The sequence below is a fragment of the Salminus brasiliensis genome, chromosome 9 (genome assembly GCF_030463535.1).
Source record: "Salminus brasiliensis chromosome 9, fSalBra1.hap2, whole genome shotgun sequence".
NCBI lineage: Eukaryota > Metazoa > Chordata > Actinopteri > Characiformes > Bryconidae > Salminus > Salminus brasiliensis.
Genome location: NC_132886.1, coordinates 5,629,428 through 5,642,549, shown reverse-complemented (window position 1 = coordinate 5,642,549; position 13,122 = coordinate 5,629,428). Strand labels below are relative to the sequence as shown.

At 42.1% G+C, this 13,122-nt stretch overlaps 1 protein-coding gene across 2 annotated transcripts in view; it reads left to right on the top strand.

Moving 5' to 3' along the window:
• Nucleotides 1-13,016, top strand: part of adcy1b (adenylate cyclase 1b) — a 103,288-nt gene extending 90,272 nt beyond the window's left edge. For both annotated transcript variants that reach the window (XM_072687243.1, XM_072687242.1), the window contains exons 16-20: nt 3,033-3,179; nt 3,281-3,379; nt 3,946-4,060; nt 4,292-4,416; nt 6,884-13,016. In XM_072687243.1, the coding sequence (XP_072543344.1) occupies nt 3,033-3,179; nt 3,281-3,379; nt 3,946-4,060; nt 4,292-4,416; nt 6,884-7,252 (855 nt within the window). In that variant the 3' untranslated portion in view covers nt 7,253-13,016. The remainder of the gene's footprint in view (nt 1-3,032; nt 3,180-3,280; nt 3,380-3,945; nt 4,061-4,291; nt 4,417-6,883) is intronic.
• The last annotated feature ends 106 nt before the right edge of the window (nt 13,017-13,122 follow it).

Below are 13,122 nucleotides of genomic sequence, written 5' to 3'. Positions count from 1 at the left end.
ATGACCCACACCATCACATCCGGGTCAGGGGGGCGAGATGTGATATCTGCTCATTTACACTAGGAGATTATTATAATTAGCCTTAGTCACAATAAAACCCCCAACCAAGCAAAAGCAGCTTTTCCTCTCATCACTGCAAACCTTCTACAAAAAACATCTCAATTTCTAGGGAAGAAAACAAGCAGGAACTACATTATCACCTTTACTGCACTGCAGAAACAGCTTCGTCCTTAGGGAGGCTGCTCTACCCCCAGCACTTTTAACATCGGCCTGGAATAAAAAAGCCTGCCCCTGCTGAGGTGTGCAGGAACTGTGAACATCCACTCATGTCCGTGTAAGGAATTCTGAGGAACTCGGGCTGTAATGAGGATTTACAAACTCTAAAATTGTTTATCTCTACCCAAATATATAAAAAAAACACAATGAGCCAAAACATTAGGACCACTCAGGTGTAGACTGGCCATATAGAAAAGTTTCCAAATGGGCAGGTCTTGTGGGGGCCAGTCGTTAGCTTTTCCCAACCTGTGCATTATATATTATAGCCATACATTAGGTCTATATTAGATCAGCCATAACATTAATACCACCTCATTGTTTCTACACTCGGTCCATCAGCTACATCAGCTCCACTGACCATATAGGGGCACTTTGCAGTTCTATAATTCCAGGCTGTATCTGTATCTTTTTCTCTGTATACTTTGTTAGCCCCTCCAGGACCCTCACAGGACCACCAGTGGACAGGTATGATTTCATTCTCAGCACTGCAGGACTGCTGGAGTGTTTAAACACTGTGTCTGTCCACTCACTGTCCACTCTCTATTAGACCTGGATACCTAGTTGGTCCAGCTTGTAGATGTAAAGTCAGAGACAGAAGCTTTCTGATCTGTTGCTGCACAGTTTGTGTTGGTCAGTCTCTGGTCCTTCATCAGTGCCCACAGGATGCTGTTGGCTGGATGTTTCTGGTTGGTGGGCTGTCCAGCAGCATTGCTGTGTCTGATCCACTCGTACCAGCAGAGCAACACTTACACTACTAACACACACACTCACCACCACCATGTCAGTCAGTGTCACTGCAGTGCTGAGAATGACTGACCCACCACCCAGATACTACAGTCTGCTCTGTGGTGGTCAGTGCTGTGGGGGTCCTGAGCATTGTCTGCAGAGAAATAGATGGAGACAGTCTGGAATTGTAGAACTTCACAGTGCTTCTATAGGCTCATACCTAATACTAATGGCTCGGATGACACCAGGGTACTGGGCGAAGGGTTGTGGCATCTCAGAAACTGCTAACCTCACGGGATGTTCTAGAGCCAGTATAGTGAAGGTGTACTGAGAACGACCTTCTCGCACATTGAGCACCTCCCAATGGGAACGACGACTCTGGCGCTTGGTACACCGCAATCGCCGCACCACTCTACAGCAGCTAACCTAAAATAAACATCTTCCATCATCTAATATCTAATACAGTCAGTCCATGCCACGACGACTTGCTAGTGTCATCTGAGCCAAGGGTGGTTATTCCCACTATTAGGTAGGTGGACTTAAGTACCCCCAGTCCCAGGTGAAACTCAGACACATATGAACGTAAATGAACTGAACCGATACACTAAATCAGACACACATGAATGTAAATGAACATGAAGTGATACACTGAATCAGACACACATGAACATAAATAAACATGAAGTGATACACTGAATCAGACACACATGAAGGTAAATAAACATGAAGTGATACACTGAATCAGACACACATGAAGGTAAATAAACATGAAGTGATACACTGAATCAGACACTTGTGAATGTAAATGAACATGAAGTGATACACTGAATCAGACACACATGAACGTAAATAAACATGAAGTGATACACTGAATCAGACACATATGAATGTAAATGAACATGAAGTGATACACTGAATCAGACACATATGAATGTAAATGAACATGAAGTGATACACTGAATCAGACACATATGAACGTAAATGAACATGAAGTGATACACTGAATCAGACACATATGAACATAAATGAACATGAAGTGATACACTGAATCAGACACATATGAACGTAAATGAACATGAAGTGATACACTGAATCAGACACACATGAATGTAAATAAACATGAAGTGATACACTGAATCAGACACTCATGAATGTAAATGAACTGAACCGATACACTGAATCAGACACATATGAACGTAAATGAACTGAACCGATACACTGAATCAGACACACATGAACGTAAATGAACTGAACCGATACACTGAATCAGACACTCATGAATGTAAATGAACTGAACCGATACACTGAATCAGACACATATGAACGTAAATGAACTGAACCGATACACTGAATCAGACACACATGAACGTAAATAAACATGAAGTGATACACTGAATCAGACACATATGAACGTAAATGAACATGAAGTGATACACTGAATCAGACACATATGAACGTAAATGAACATGAAGTCCTTATTTGAACCTGTGGCCGGCGGCTCGGGATCGCCCCAGGAGAGGGTGCGATAACGAGGGCCTGACAGCACTAGCAGTTAGTATTTAAATATATATACATATAATTTTGATAATGGTGCTTAAAACAAGTACAAATGTTTAGAAATACGTCAAAAAAATTATAATCGTTTTGCAACAATCTCAAAACGAGAAATATCACTTAAAATAAAGAAACGATACTCTGTATCAAGTGTAGAAATAAAATGCACTGAATATTTTACACTTCTAAATTGTTTCACAGGTGCCTTTGATAGTCCACTGTAGTCTCAGTAGGAGAACACACCTATAACAATGTTAGTGTCCTGTTTTTCGAACAATGTTGGGTCTGAATTTTTGAATACCAGTATATGGCTGTAATCATGTGACCGTATACTCTACTAAGTAAACCTACAGTACCTACAACTCCTTACTAACGGCTTCCCCAACAGCCACCTTGTCAAATCTTGTGAAATCTTGTGAGATCTTGCCAAATCTCTTCGTCACATACAAACAACACATGCCGTTTTGCCATCGCAGGATCTCTATTACCAGTCCTACGCCCAGGTTGGGGTGCTGTTTGCATCCATTCCCAACTTTAACGACTTCTACATTGAGCTGGACGGAAACAACATGGGCGTGGAGTGCCTGCGTCTTCTCAACGAGATCATCGCTGATTTCGATGAGGTCAGCCTGCTTCTTCTTCTCCAAAAACCTCCTCCAAAAGTCTCCCCTCTTGGTCAACCAGTGGTCAACAAACAGCTGTTTTGGGTGTTTTCTTTTCACAGCTCATGGACAAGGAATGCTACAAAGACATTGAGAAGATCAAGACCATCGGCAGCACATACATGGCAGCTGTGGGACTAGTCCCCACCGTTGGCACCAAGGCAAGTGTTTAGCTTGGAGTACAAACCCTGAAAATCTGAAATCTGATTTGAGAAATTATTCATATTTCCCATGAAAGCAGACCCCCCAAAATGGATTGTTTTGGGGCCTGAAATGGGCTTACCAGAGTCGTCAAATTCTGGAAAGCATTAGTGGCTAGCACTGGTCCTTGCACAGATTAAGGTGCACGTATTTGTCACTGTACAGCGAAATGTGTCCTCTGTGGTAGTGAACACACACACTCACACACTAGTGAACTAGGGGCAGTGAGTACACACCCACCCAGAGCGGTGGGCAGCCAACTCCAGCGCCCAGGGAGCAGAGAGGGTAAAGGGCCTTGCTCAAGGGCCCAACAGTGGCAGCTTGCCGAGCCCGGGTATCGAACCCACAACCCTGTTATCAATAACCCGGCGCTCTAACCGCTGAGCCACCACTGATTATTTATAGACCCTTATGGAATGTAAAGTATAGGAGCTATGTGCTCATTTACTCTGGTATTTCCCACCCCTAGATGTTTTACAGTTGACTTTACTCATTAGCGCTCATTTACTTGTTATTGCTATTGCAGGCTAAGAAGTCCCCAGCAGCGCACCTAAGCACAATAGCAGACTTTGCCATTGAAATGTTTGACGTTCTTGATGAAATCAACTACCAGTCATACAACGATTTTGTGCTGAGAGTGGGTGAGTCACCCAAAATCAAATATTTATACATACCATTAAAAAGTCCTCCATATTTTTGACATATGGAATATTCAGGAATGTTTATCAAGTGAATTTAATGTCAGGAAATCAAAAAAATGTGAACTTCCAGTGAATCGTAATGATCAGACGTCTTGTTTTCCAATCTTTTCCCACAATTTATCATAACTGTAAAATATTACTGCTGAAATCTGCTGTAATTTGACTCGGCAGGTATTAATGTGGGCCCGGTGGTGGCTGGGGTCATTGGGGCCAGGAGGCCTCAGTATGACATCTGGGGGAACACGGTGAACGTGGCCAGCCGCATGGACAGTACCGGGGTCCCGGGCAAGATCCAGGTATAGGGGCTGCCTGAAGCTCAATTCAGTTCCGTTCAGTTTAAATCTATCTCTGCTGTTCAATGAAAACCATGTATCTCCATTTTTGTCTCCATGGTTTGAACCCTGTAGCTGCTTTTGTACACTGTGTGATTAATTCTAGTTGAATGGACCAATAGAAATGCTCTAAATGGCTCGGAATAAACTCTTATTGTAGATTAACATCCATTTAAAGTGTCGAATATAATTACCTACTCCTGTAAAGTTGTCATTTTGGAGATACATGTTTTTCATTTGACGGCGACAGTATGCTAAAGCCTCTAAAATATATGCAAAAGGTCACCAATACAGACCACTGTACACTACACCATTACCAAGTGTCCTTGGGCAAGACTCCTAATTCCACGTTCAACTCTGTAACTCTCTGGATAAGAGTGTCGGCCAAATGCTCTAGACCAGTTGTTCTCACACAGATCCTTAGGAACCTGTACAGGGTCCAGTTTTTTAAAGGTGCTAAAAATGGGGGTTGCCTGAGGGTCCCGGAGGACCGGTTTGAGAACCACTAGTGAAGACACACATTCAATAGAAGATGAACTACCTGGAGCACCATAGCAAGCAACACCCTATAAGCCACTAGAGATCCTGTCACAAACACCTAGCAAGCACCTGGGACACCAAAGCGACGAGCTACCAACAGCATAGCAACCATTTGAAATTGCTTTCCAACAGTGTAGAAACATCACAGGAACTACCAAGGATACCATGGCAATTACTTAACAAAACACCGAGTACTTAACAACCTCCTCACAACGATTTGGAACTACATAGCAAAAGTCTGGCAACACCATAGGAACCACCAAGGACTCTGTAGCAATTACACTGCAAAATTAATAAAATACTTGGCAAAACCCAAGCAACCATCTGGACCTGTATTGCAACAGCCTGGCAACACCATAGGAACCACCTATGATACTGTAGCAATTACACTGCAACATTAAATAAAAACTTAGCAACACCCTAGCAATCATCTGGACCTGCATAGCAACAGCCTGGCAACACCATAAGAACCACCAAGGATACCATAGCAATTACTTAACAAAACAGCGAGTACTTAACAGCCTCCTAGCAACGATTTGGAACTACATAGCAATAGTCTGGCAACACCATAGGAACCACCAAGGTCACTGTAGCAATTACACTGCAAAATGAAATAAAAACTTAGCAACACCATAGCAACCATTAGGAACTGCAAAGCAACATCCTGGAAACACCATAGAAACAACTAAGGATACCATAGCAATTACACTGCAAAATTGAAAAAAAAAATACTTAGCAACACCCTAGCAACCATCTGGACCTGCATAGCAACAGCCTGACAACACCATAAGAACCACCAAGGATACCATAGCAATTACTTCACAAAACAGCGAGTACTTAACAACCTCCTAGCAACGATTTGGAACTACATAGCAAAAGTCTGGCAACACCATAGGAACCACCAAGGACACTGTAGCAATTACACTGCAAAATGGAATAAAAACTTAGCAACACCATAGCAACCATTAGGAACTGCAAAGCAACATCCTGGCAACACCATAGAAACAACTAAGGATACCATAGCAATTACACTGCAAAATTAAAGAAAAACTTAGCAACACACTAGCAACCATCTGGTACTGCATTGCAACAGCCTGGCAACACCATAGAAACAACCAAGGATACCATAGCAATTACACTTCAAAATTGAAAAAATACTTAGCAACACCTTAGCAACCATCTGGACCTGCATTGCAACAGTCTGGCAATACCATAGGAACCACCAATGATACTATAGCAATTACACTGCAACATTAAATAAAAACTTAGCAACACCTTAGCAACCATCTGGTACTGCATTGCAACAGTCTGGCAACACCATAGGAACCACCAAAGATACCATAGCAATTACTTAACAAAACAGTGAATACTTCGCAACACCCTAGTAGCCATTTGGAAATGCATAGCAACAGCCTGGCAACATCATTGGAACCACATAAGATATAGCAACCACTAATCTTAGGGGTGCCATATTGGGCGATTGTGGAGGGCCTATGATTGACAGGGGCCCGAGCAAAAGTATTATTTGAGAATTTCAGCAGAATTATTAGAATTGTGGGGCCTGGTGTAATATCTTTTCATGGGACCCTAAATCCATTGCAGCACCCAAGCAACCATTTGGAACTGCCTGGCAACAACCTGGCAACACCATAGGAACCACCAAGGATGGCATAGCAATCACGCTGCAAAACAAAGAATACTTAGCAACATCACTGCATCACAACCCTATAGCAAGTACTTGGCAGACCATAGTAACAATTTGGATGGCAACACCCTAGCAACACCCTAGCAACACCCTAGCAACCAGCTAGACCCTATAAAATAGTATTTGACAGATTTTCTTTGCTCCTAGTCTACAAGTATGCAGTGATCCCTCGTTTCTACTCCGCAGGTGACGGAGGACGTCTACCGCCTGCTCCAGAACGACTACGACTTGGTGTGCCGCGGGAACGTGAGTGTGAAGGGCAAAGGTCAGATGCTGACCTACTTCTTGGAGGGCAAGTCTCAGGGCGCCGGTCAGCGGGCTCCTCAGTTCTCTGCAAGCATGGAGCGCCGGGTGTACGCCGTGGGCCGCACCAGCAGTGTCCTCACCAAGACAGCCAGCGCCTCGTCCGCTGCCTCGGGGCTGGCTGCCAGGGTCGGGGTCAGCAGCACCCAGCTGGGGAACAGCTCCACCACACCCGCCAAGAGAACCACCACCTACGTCCCTGTGGTGGGAGAGGAGGACGAGGCGGACACGGAGGAGGAAGGAGAGGTGTAGGGTGGACGACGGGGTGAGCTTTAGGGCTCAGAAAAATGAGTGGTAATGCGGAACGCAAGCCAGAGTCAGTATGAGGTGCCAAATGGGCCAACATGGAGCTAATGAGGAGGAGGAACACTGGTTAAGCCATGCGAAATAACAAAGGGTTTATGGGTGCAGGGTTCCACTGCAATCTCGGATGCAATATGAACTACACTTTATTGCTTTATAGCTTGTCCAAAAGGAGGCGTAGTTATTATGGTGGGCCGAAAGGACCATAAACATCTCAGCTCGCCTGAATTAGTCCTGAACGGCCCTCTGAAGCCAATATGGTGCACCAAACGGGGCCGGAAAGGAGCAGGACGTCTGCAGGGTGACACTTTATTCTGATTTTTGGGAAGTTAGAAAGAACTACGTGTGCTCAGCAAGTGACGAAAGTGAAGAATACGAATGTGGGACGTCAGTATGGGACGCCAAATGGGTCAAAAAAGGGAGCTACAATGTACAATTTACCTCCTCTGGTACTGGATCTCTTCTTCAGGGTCAGAGAGGATTCGACAGTATAACAGTCTGAAACACTGATACTGCAAATAGATGGAATTTCGTCTTCCCTTTCTAATTGTTCATTTTCAGTTCGATGAGCATCATCAAAGCTAAAGGCTTCAACACGCCCCAGTCCGAGTCCAGACAGCAGGCGAGTCGTTGCCCAAGCGTACAGGAAACTCGCAGAGCTTCAAGTCAGACATTTATCCTCATATAGAGAAGCCTGGACTTTTTTTTTCTGTATCATATGCCAAGATTATCCGACTTGATGTAAATACGTAGATGTTCTTCTTATTAAATTTGTGTATTTTTTTGGATACTATTCAGTGAGTTTGAGTGAAGGTGTGTATGCATGTGTGTGAACGCTGCACCGTGTAATGAAAATAGCACAAAGGACATATCATGCACCTCCATGACGCGGCCGTTCGAAGCAATTTCTCGGCTTGTTTTCTTTGGTTTCTTCGTTATTGATGTTCATTTTCTGAGAGTTGTGTAGCTTCTGAATCATGATGACAAGAAAAAAACTCTCTTTTTATCATTCAGGACTTTCTGCACCTGTGGAAGGTGATGAGCACACAAACTGCTGTAGTTCCTTCTTTTTTTTTTACTTTTCAGGTTAAAGGTTTAGTCTGCAACTGTGGCGCTGCACCGGTGACTTTTTGTAATTTGAATATATGCTGTTGACTTTGTGGAAACCTTCTTCTTATCAGGGCACTTCTATTAGACATAGAAGACTTTACGAATGGCCTCAAAACTGAGTAGATGCCTGTAGATGCACCTATGAGTGAGTACAATAAGTCCGAGTCGCACAGATCCGGTACCAGCAATGTAGGAGGAAACACTAGACTTCCACTAGAGGGTGCTAATCTTAAGCTTCTGTTGGTAACGCTGGTTTTCTGCTGACACTACATGAAACACTACAGGGAACTATACAGTGCAAGTGCTTGGTCACATGGAATCCAGCTCATCGCACGATTTTCAGAAACCTGTTTTTTTGGCAGGAAATTTGAATATTAACACAATTCTACACTTAACTCGGATGGTGTCGATCAGCCAAGACATGGTTGGAGTTGAAATGTCGCTTCTTTAGATTCCATTAAAAGCATTTATTAAGTATTTCATTGTCTGAGGTATAAACAGTAAGTTCGTGACCTTGGTTGAGGCCTATTTACCACCCTGTTAAATCGCCTTAGAATAAAACACCCTGATTTTCCTTGTATGGTGGCTCATAGAGCTTTGCTCCGATTGGCTGGTTTGGGGCACCGTCAACGGCTCAAAGAAGCCAAACAGCATAGTGTTGTTTTAGGGCTGTAACAAGAACACTGCAATTCTTTTTTTCTGATTATTTTTTGTGAGTCTTTCTAGATAGTGTTGCTGTCCTCTCAGTGTCCTCTCAGTGCAGTGTGCAGTGCAGCGTAGCATGTATAGTACAGCCGCTCTCATAGCTTGCCCAGTTTGAGCTCCCCTTCTGCAGATACTGGCGCAGAAAAAGCTAAGTTCCTGTAGTCACCCCTATTCAAACAATTAGCCTGGAGTCTGGAGGTGATGAGCTGCTCTCCAGTATCAACAACACCATGTTCTCCTGAGGTCGCCATCATGTTTAGCTGTTTCACCAGCTTTGACTGGAGCTTTCTCTAGTGGGAGAGTCAAAACTGTGATGTAACAGTTTGGGGGGTTTGGAATCGGCCTGTTTTCCAGCTCTGTTTTTGGTTTGTGCTGGATTTTCTGTAGAAGGAGGAACATCAGTGTTTGAGGTTCACGGTTGCTAATCTCTTTAATCTCTTTAAGAGTTCTTTTATTGTAGGACACCATTGACTGCTAGTGATTGTTAGCTACATTAGCCTCGTATCGCCAGTGCTAAACTAAAGCAGCAACATTTAGACACCAAACATGTCTTGGCTACGTCCGGACCCTTCCAAATGCAGTGCTAGCGAAATAAAGTGAGCTGAATCGGATGTGTTGAGGCAGGTATTGTGTTGTAACCCTGTAGATCAGACGTCTCCGCACCATAGCAGCATTCTGAGCATTTTCTAGGCATGATTACAGATTCTTTACTCGTTTGTAGCCGACATCTCCGGTTTCCACAACCCAGAGCGGTGTAGATACTTTAGCTCTGCTAATAATCATTTTCCAGTCGACAGTAATGTAATGTAGTGGTGGTTTCAGATTCAGCGTTATTGCATCCTTTTCACCAAACAAGGGAACGCTACCGCAGCGTCACCATCACACCATCCCATTTTAGCCTAGAGGAAGTTAGCCTTAGTTTGTATCTTTGACGTTGTTTTGCTCTGCAGTGAAACGCTTATTGCTTTTCTCTATTGCTTTCTCTGAGACTCCAGTGACGTCAGATACGGTACTTACCTGCAGTAGCGCACGGACAAGGCTGAGGGTGTGCAAATCAGGGTCGATTAGCAGAGGTTGAAGGGGATGAGGGCAAAGGGAACATTTGCTGACTCTGAGGGCAACAACCTCGTGGTAGGGGGAGTATTCTTACACACACACAGGCATCAACACAGCCATCGAAACATTGACAGGCACGTCTGCAAACATTTCTCACCAGAGTACTGTAATACAAACACCAACAGTAGCACTCACAGCAACGGCTACACGCCTCACGCGTGAGCGCTCATTAATTTTACTGTGTGGAGGAAAGGACTTCTCTGTGAAGCCCATTCCCGTTTCTGGTGGCGGTATACCAAATGTTGAATTATCATTAATAAATCTAACCTAAAATAATGACTTATTGTCTCTAAACATCGACTTCAAAAATAGGTTGATACTGAGTAAAGGTATATGGAATTTAATCCCATGAAATTAATAATGAAATTAATACAGTCATTATTCCAACATAGTGTCATTATTTTTATTAGGCCATATTGTCATATAGTAAGTCATTATTTCTGCATATTAGGCCATATTGTCATATTTTTAACACAGTCATAGTATCATTATTTTGACATAGTAAGGCACAATTTCATCAGTCATTATTTCAACATAATTACAAATGACTCACAATTACTTTATTTTGACCAATTATGTAATTGTTTCATCACAATAAGTCATTATATTGACATAGTAATTCATTTATGACAACATAATACATCATTATGTCAACATAGTTATTATCCTAACATTAAGTAAGTCATTATCACAACCATAAAAAGTTCTTTTTTAACCCAGTAAGTCATTAATTAACCCAATAAGTCATTATCTCAACCATACAAAGTTGTTATTTAACCTAGTAAGTCATTATCTCAACCATAGTAAGTCATTATCTCAACCATAGTAAGTCATTATTTACCCCAATAAGTCATAATTTCAACCATACAAAGTTGTTAATTAACCTAGTAAGTCATTATCTCAACCATAATAAGTCATTATTTAACCCAGTAAGTCATTACCTCAACCATAATAAGTCATTATCTCAACCATAGTAAGTCATTATCTCAACCATAGTAAGTAATTATTTAACACAGTAGGTCATTATCTCAACCATAATAAGTCATTATCTCGACCAAAATAAGTCGTTATTTAACCCAGTAAGTCATTATCTCAACCATAATAAGTCATTATCTCAACCATAGTAAGTCATTATCTCAACCAAAATAAGTCGTTATTTAACCCAGTAAGTCATTATCTCAACCATAGTAAGTCATTATTTAACCCAGTAAGTCATTATCTCAACCATAATAAGTCATTATCTCAACCATAATAAGTCATTATCTCAATCATAGTTAGTCATTATCTCAACCATAGTAAGTCATTATCTCAATCATAGTAAGTCATTATCTCAACCATAGTAAGTCATTATTTAACACAGTAGGTCATTATCTCAACTATAGTAAGGCTGCACGATACTGAAAAAAATGACATTGCAATATTCATTAATTATTTTGCTATATCTATATTGCAATATAATAAAATACAGGATTACTTACCAGTTTCAGCAGACGTCAATGATCCAACATGGCATGTCATGAAAAATGCACTCTGTGTATCCAAGCTCAGAGTAAAATAAATGATAATGGGCAGATATAGACACCTGCCTCTGGTAGGGCTCAGTGTCATAGGAAATGGAAACAGTGGGAATTTAAATTGTGTATCAAGCATGACAGGTTTGATTGAACTTGCCCATCCTGATTGAAACTGCACATCCTGCAATGAGACTATTGCACATTCATACATTGCGATGATGATGCTAAAATGATATATTGTGCAGCCCTTAATAGTAAGTCATTATTTCACGGTAGCAAGTCATTATTTTGAGGCACTAATTCAAAGTCAAAGTCAAAGTCAAAATCTTGAGCGAAGAAGTCATTATTTCAACATAGTGAGACGTTCTTTTGAGATTTCAGGGCGAAATTGACATCCTGCTGCCAGAAACGGGAGGAGAAAAACCACAGCTGATGTTTTTGGGGAATGAGCTTCCATAGAGCCAAGTACAGTTCTCCAGTTCTCACTGGTACTCAGAATGAGGTTTGACCCCGGTGTCCAAAGCCAGTAACATGATCTGGTATTGTGTTGCTCTTTAACACATCTGGACCAAATCCATGCCAAATCACGCTAACTTCAAAAAGCAAAACCACAACCCTAGCTAGGCTAGTGGGTATTTGGGGAGTTTGGATGGTCTCATTCGGTCTCATATAGAGAGTCTGTGCTAGCTAACCTACAGTAGTATCCCTTTAATTCACAGAACTACGTGGATCTAACTGCACACTACAGAAATGCCAGGTGTAAGTTGCTACAGCTTATGCTAAAAGAGGCCACAGCAAATCAATAGGAATTGCATAAGAGACCCTGACTGGCCTTTTGTGAAGCAGGTCGGCCCAAACTCTCAGCCTTGGTAACAGCATTTCAGGTGGAATTCATTTTAAAGTGTAAAAGTTTGACGTTTCTTGCGTTCTGGCTGATTGAGAAGCCCAACCCCTCCAAAAGACATGTACTCTATTCACTGACACTGTACTTCACTGGTCTCTTTGACTACGCCACGAACCCCTCAACCTCTCCTGGATCTGTCTTTGACTGCAAACATCTACTATGGATGTAAACATGACATGTTTCTTGCCTTATTGTACAAGCTTACAGTGACTGAAATACTTGCCTTTTAGCTAATACTCTTTGATATGCAGATGTTCTGTTTGTACATATGGTGATGTGTGATATGTCTCCTGTACAGTATGAAGCTGAGCAGTATACGATTTTGTAATGAACACAGCATTGAAGTAAAATGGTTCTCAATTTAGGTAAATGTGTCCCATGTGATTATTGCTTCATGAGTTCAAATGACTAGGGTTCGATGCCATGAATGGCTCAGTGCACTCTGCACACTGCATGGCTGCTTACTCCAC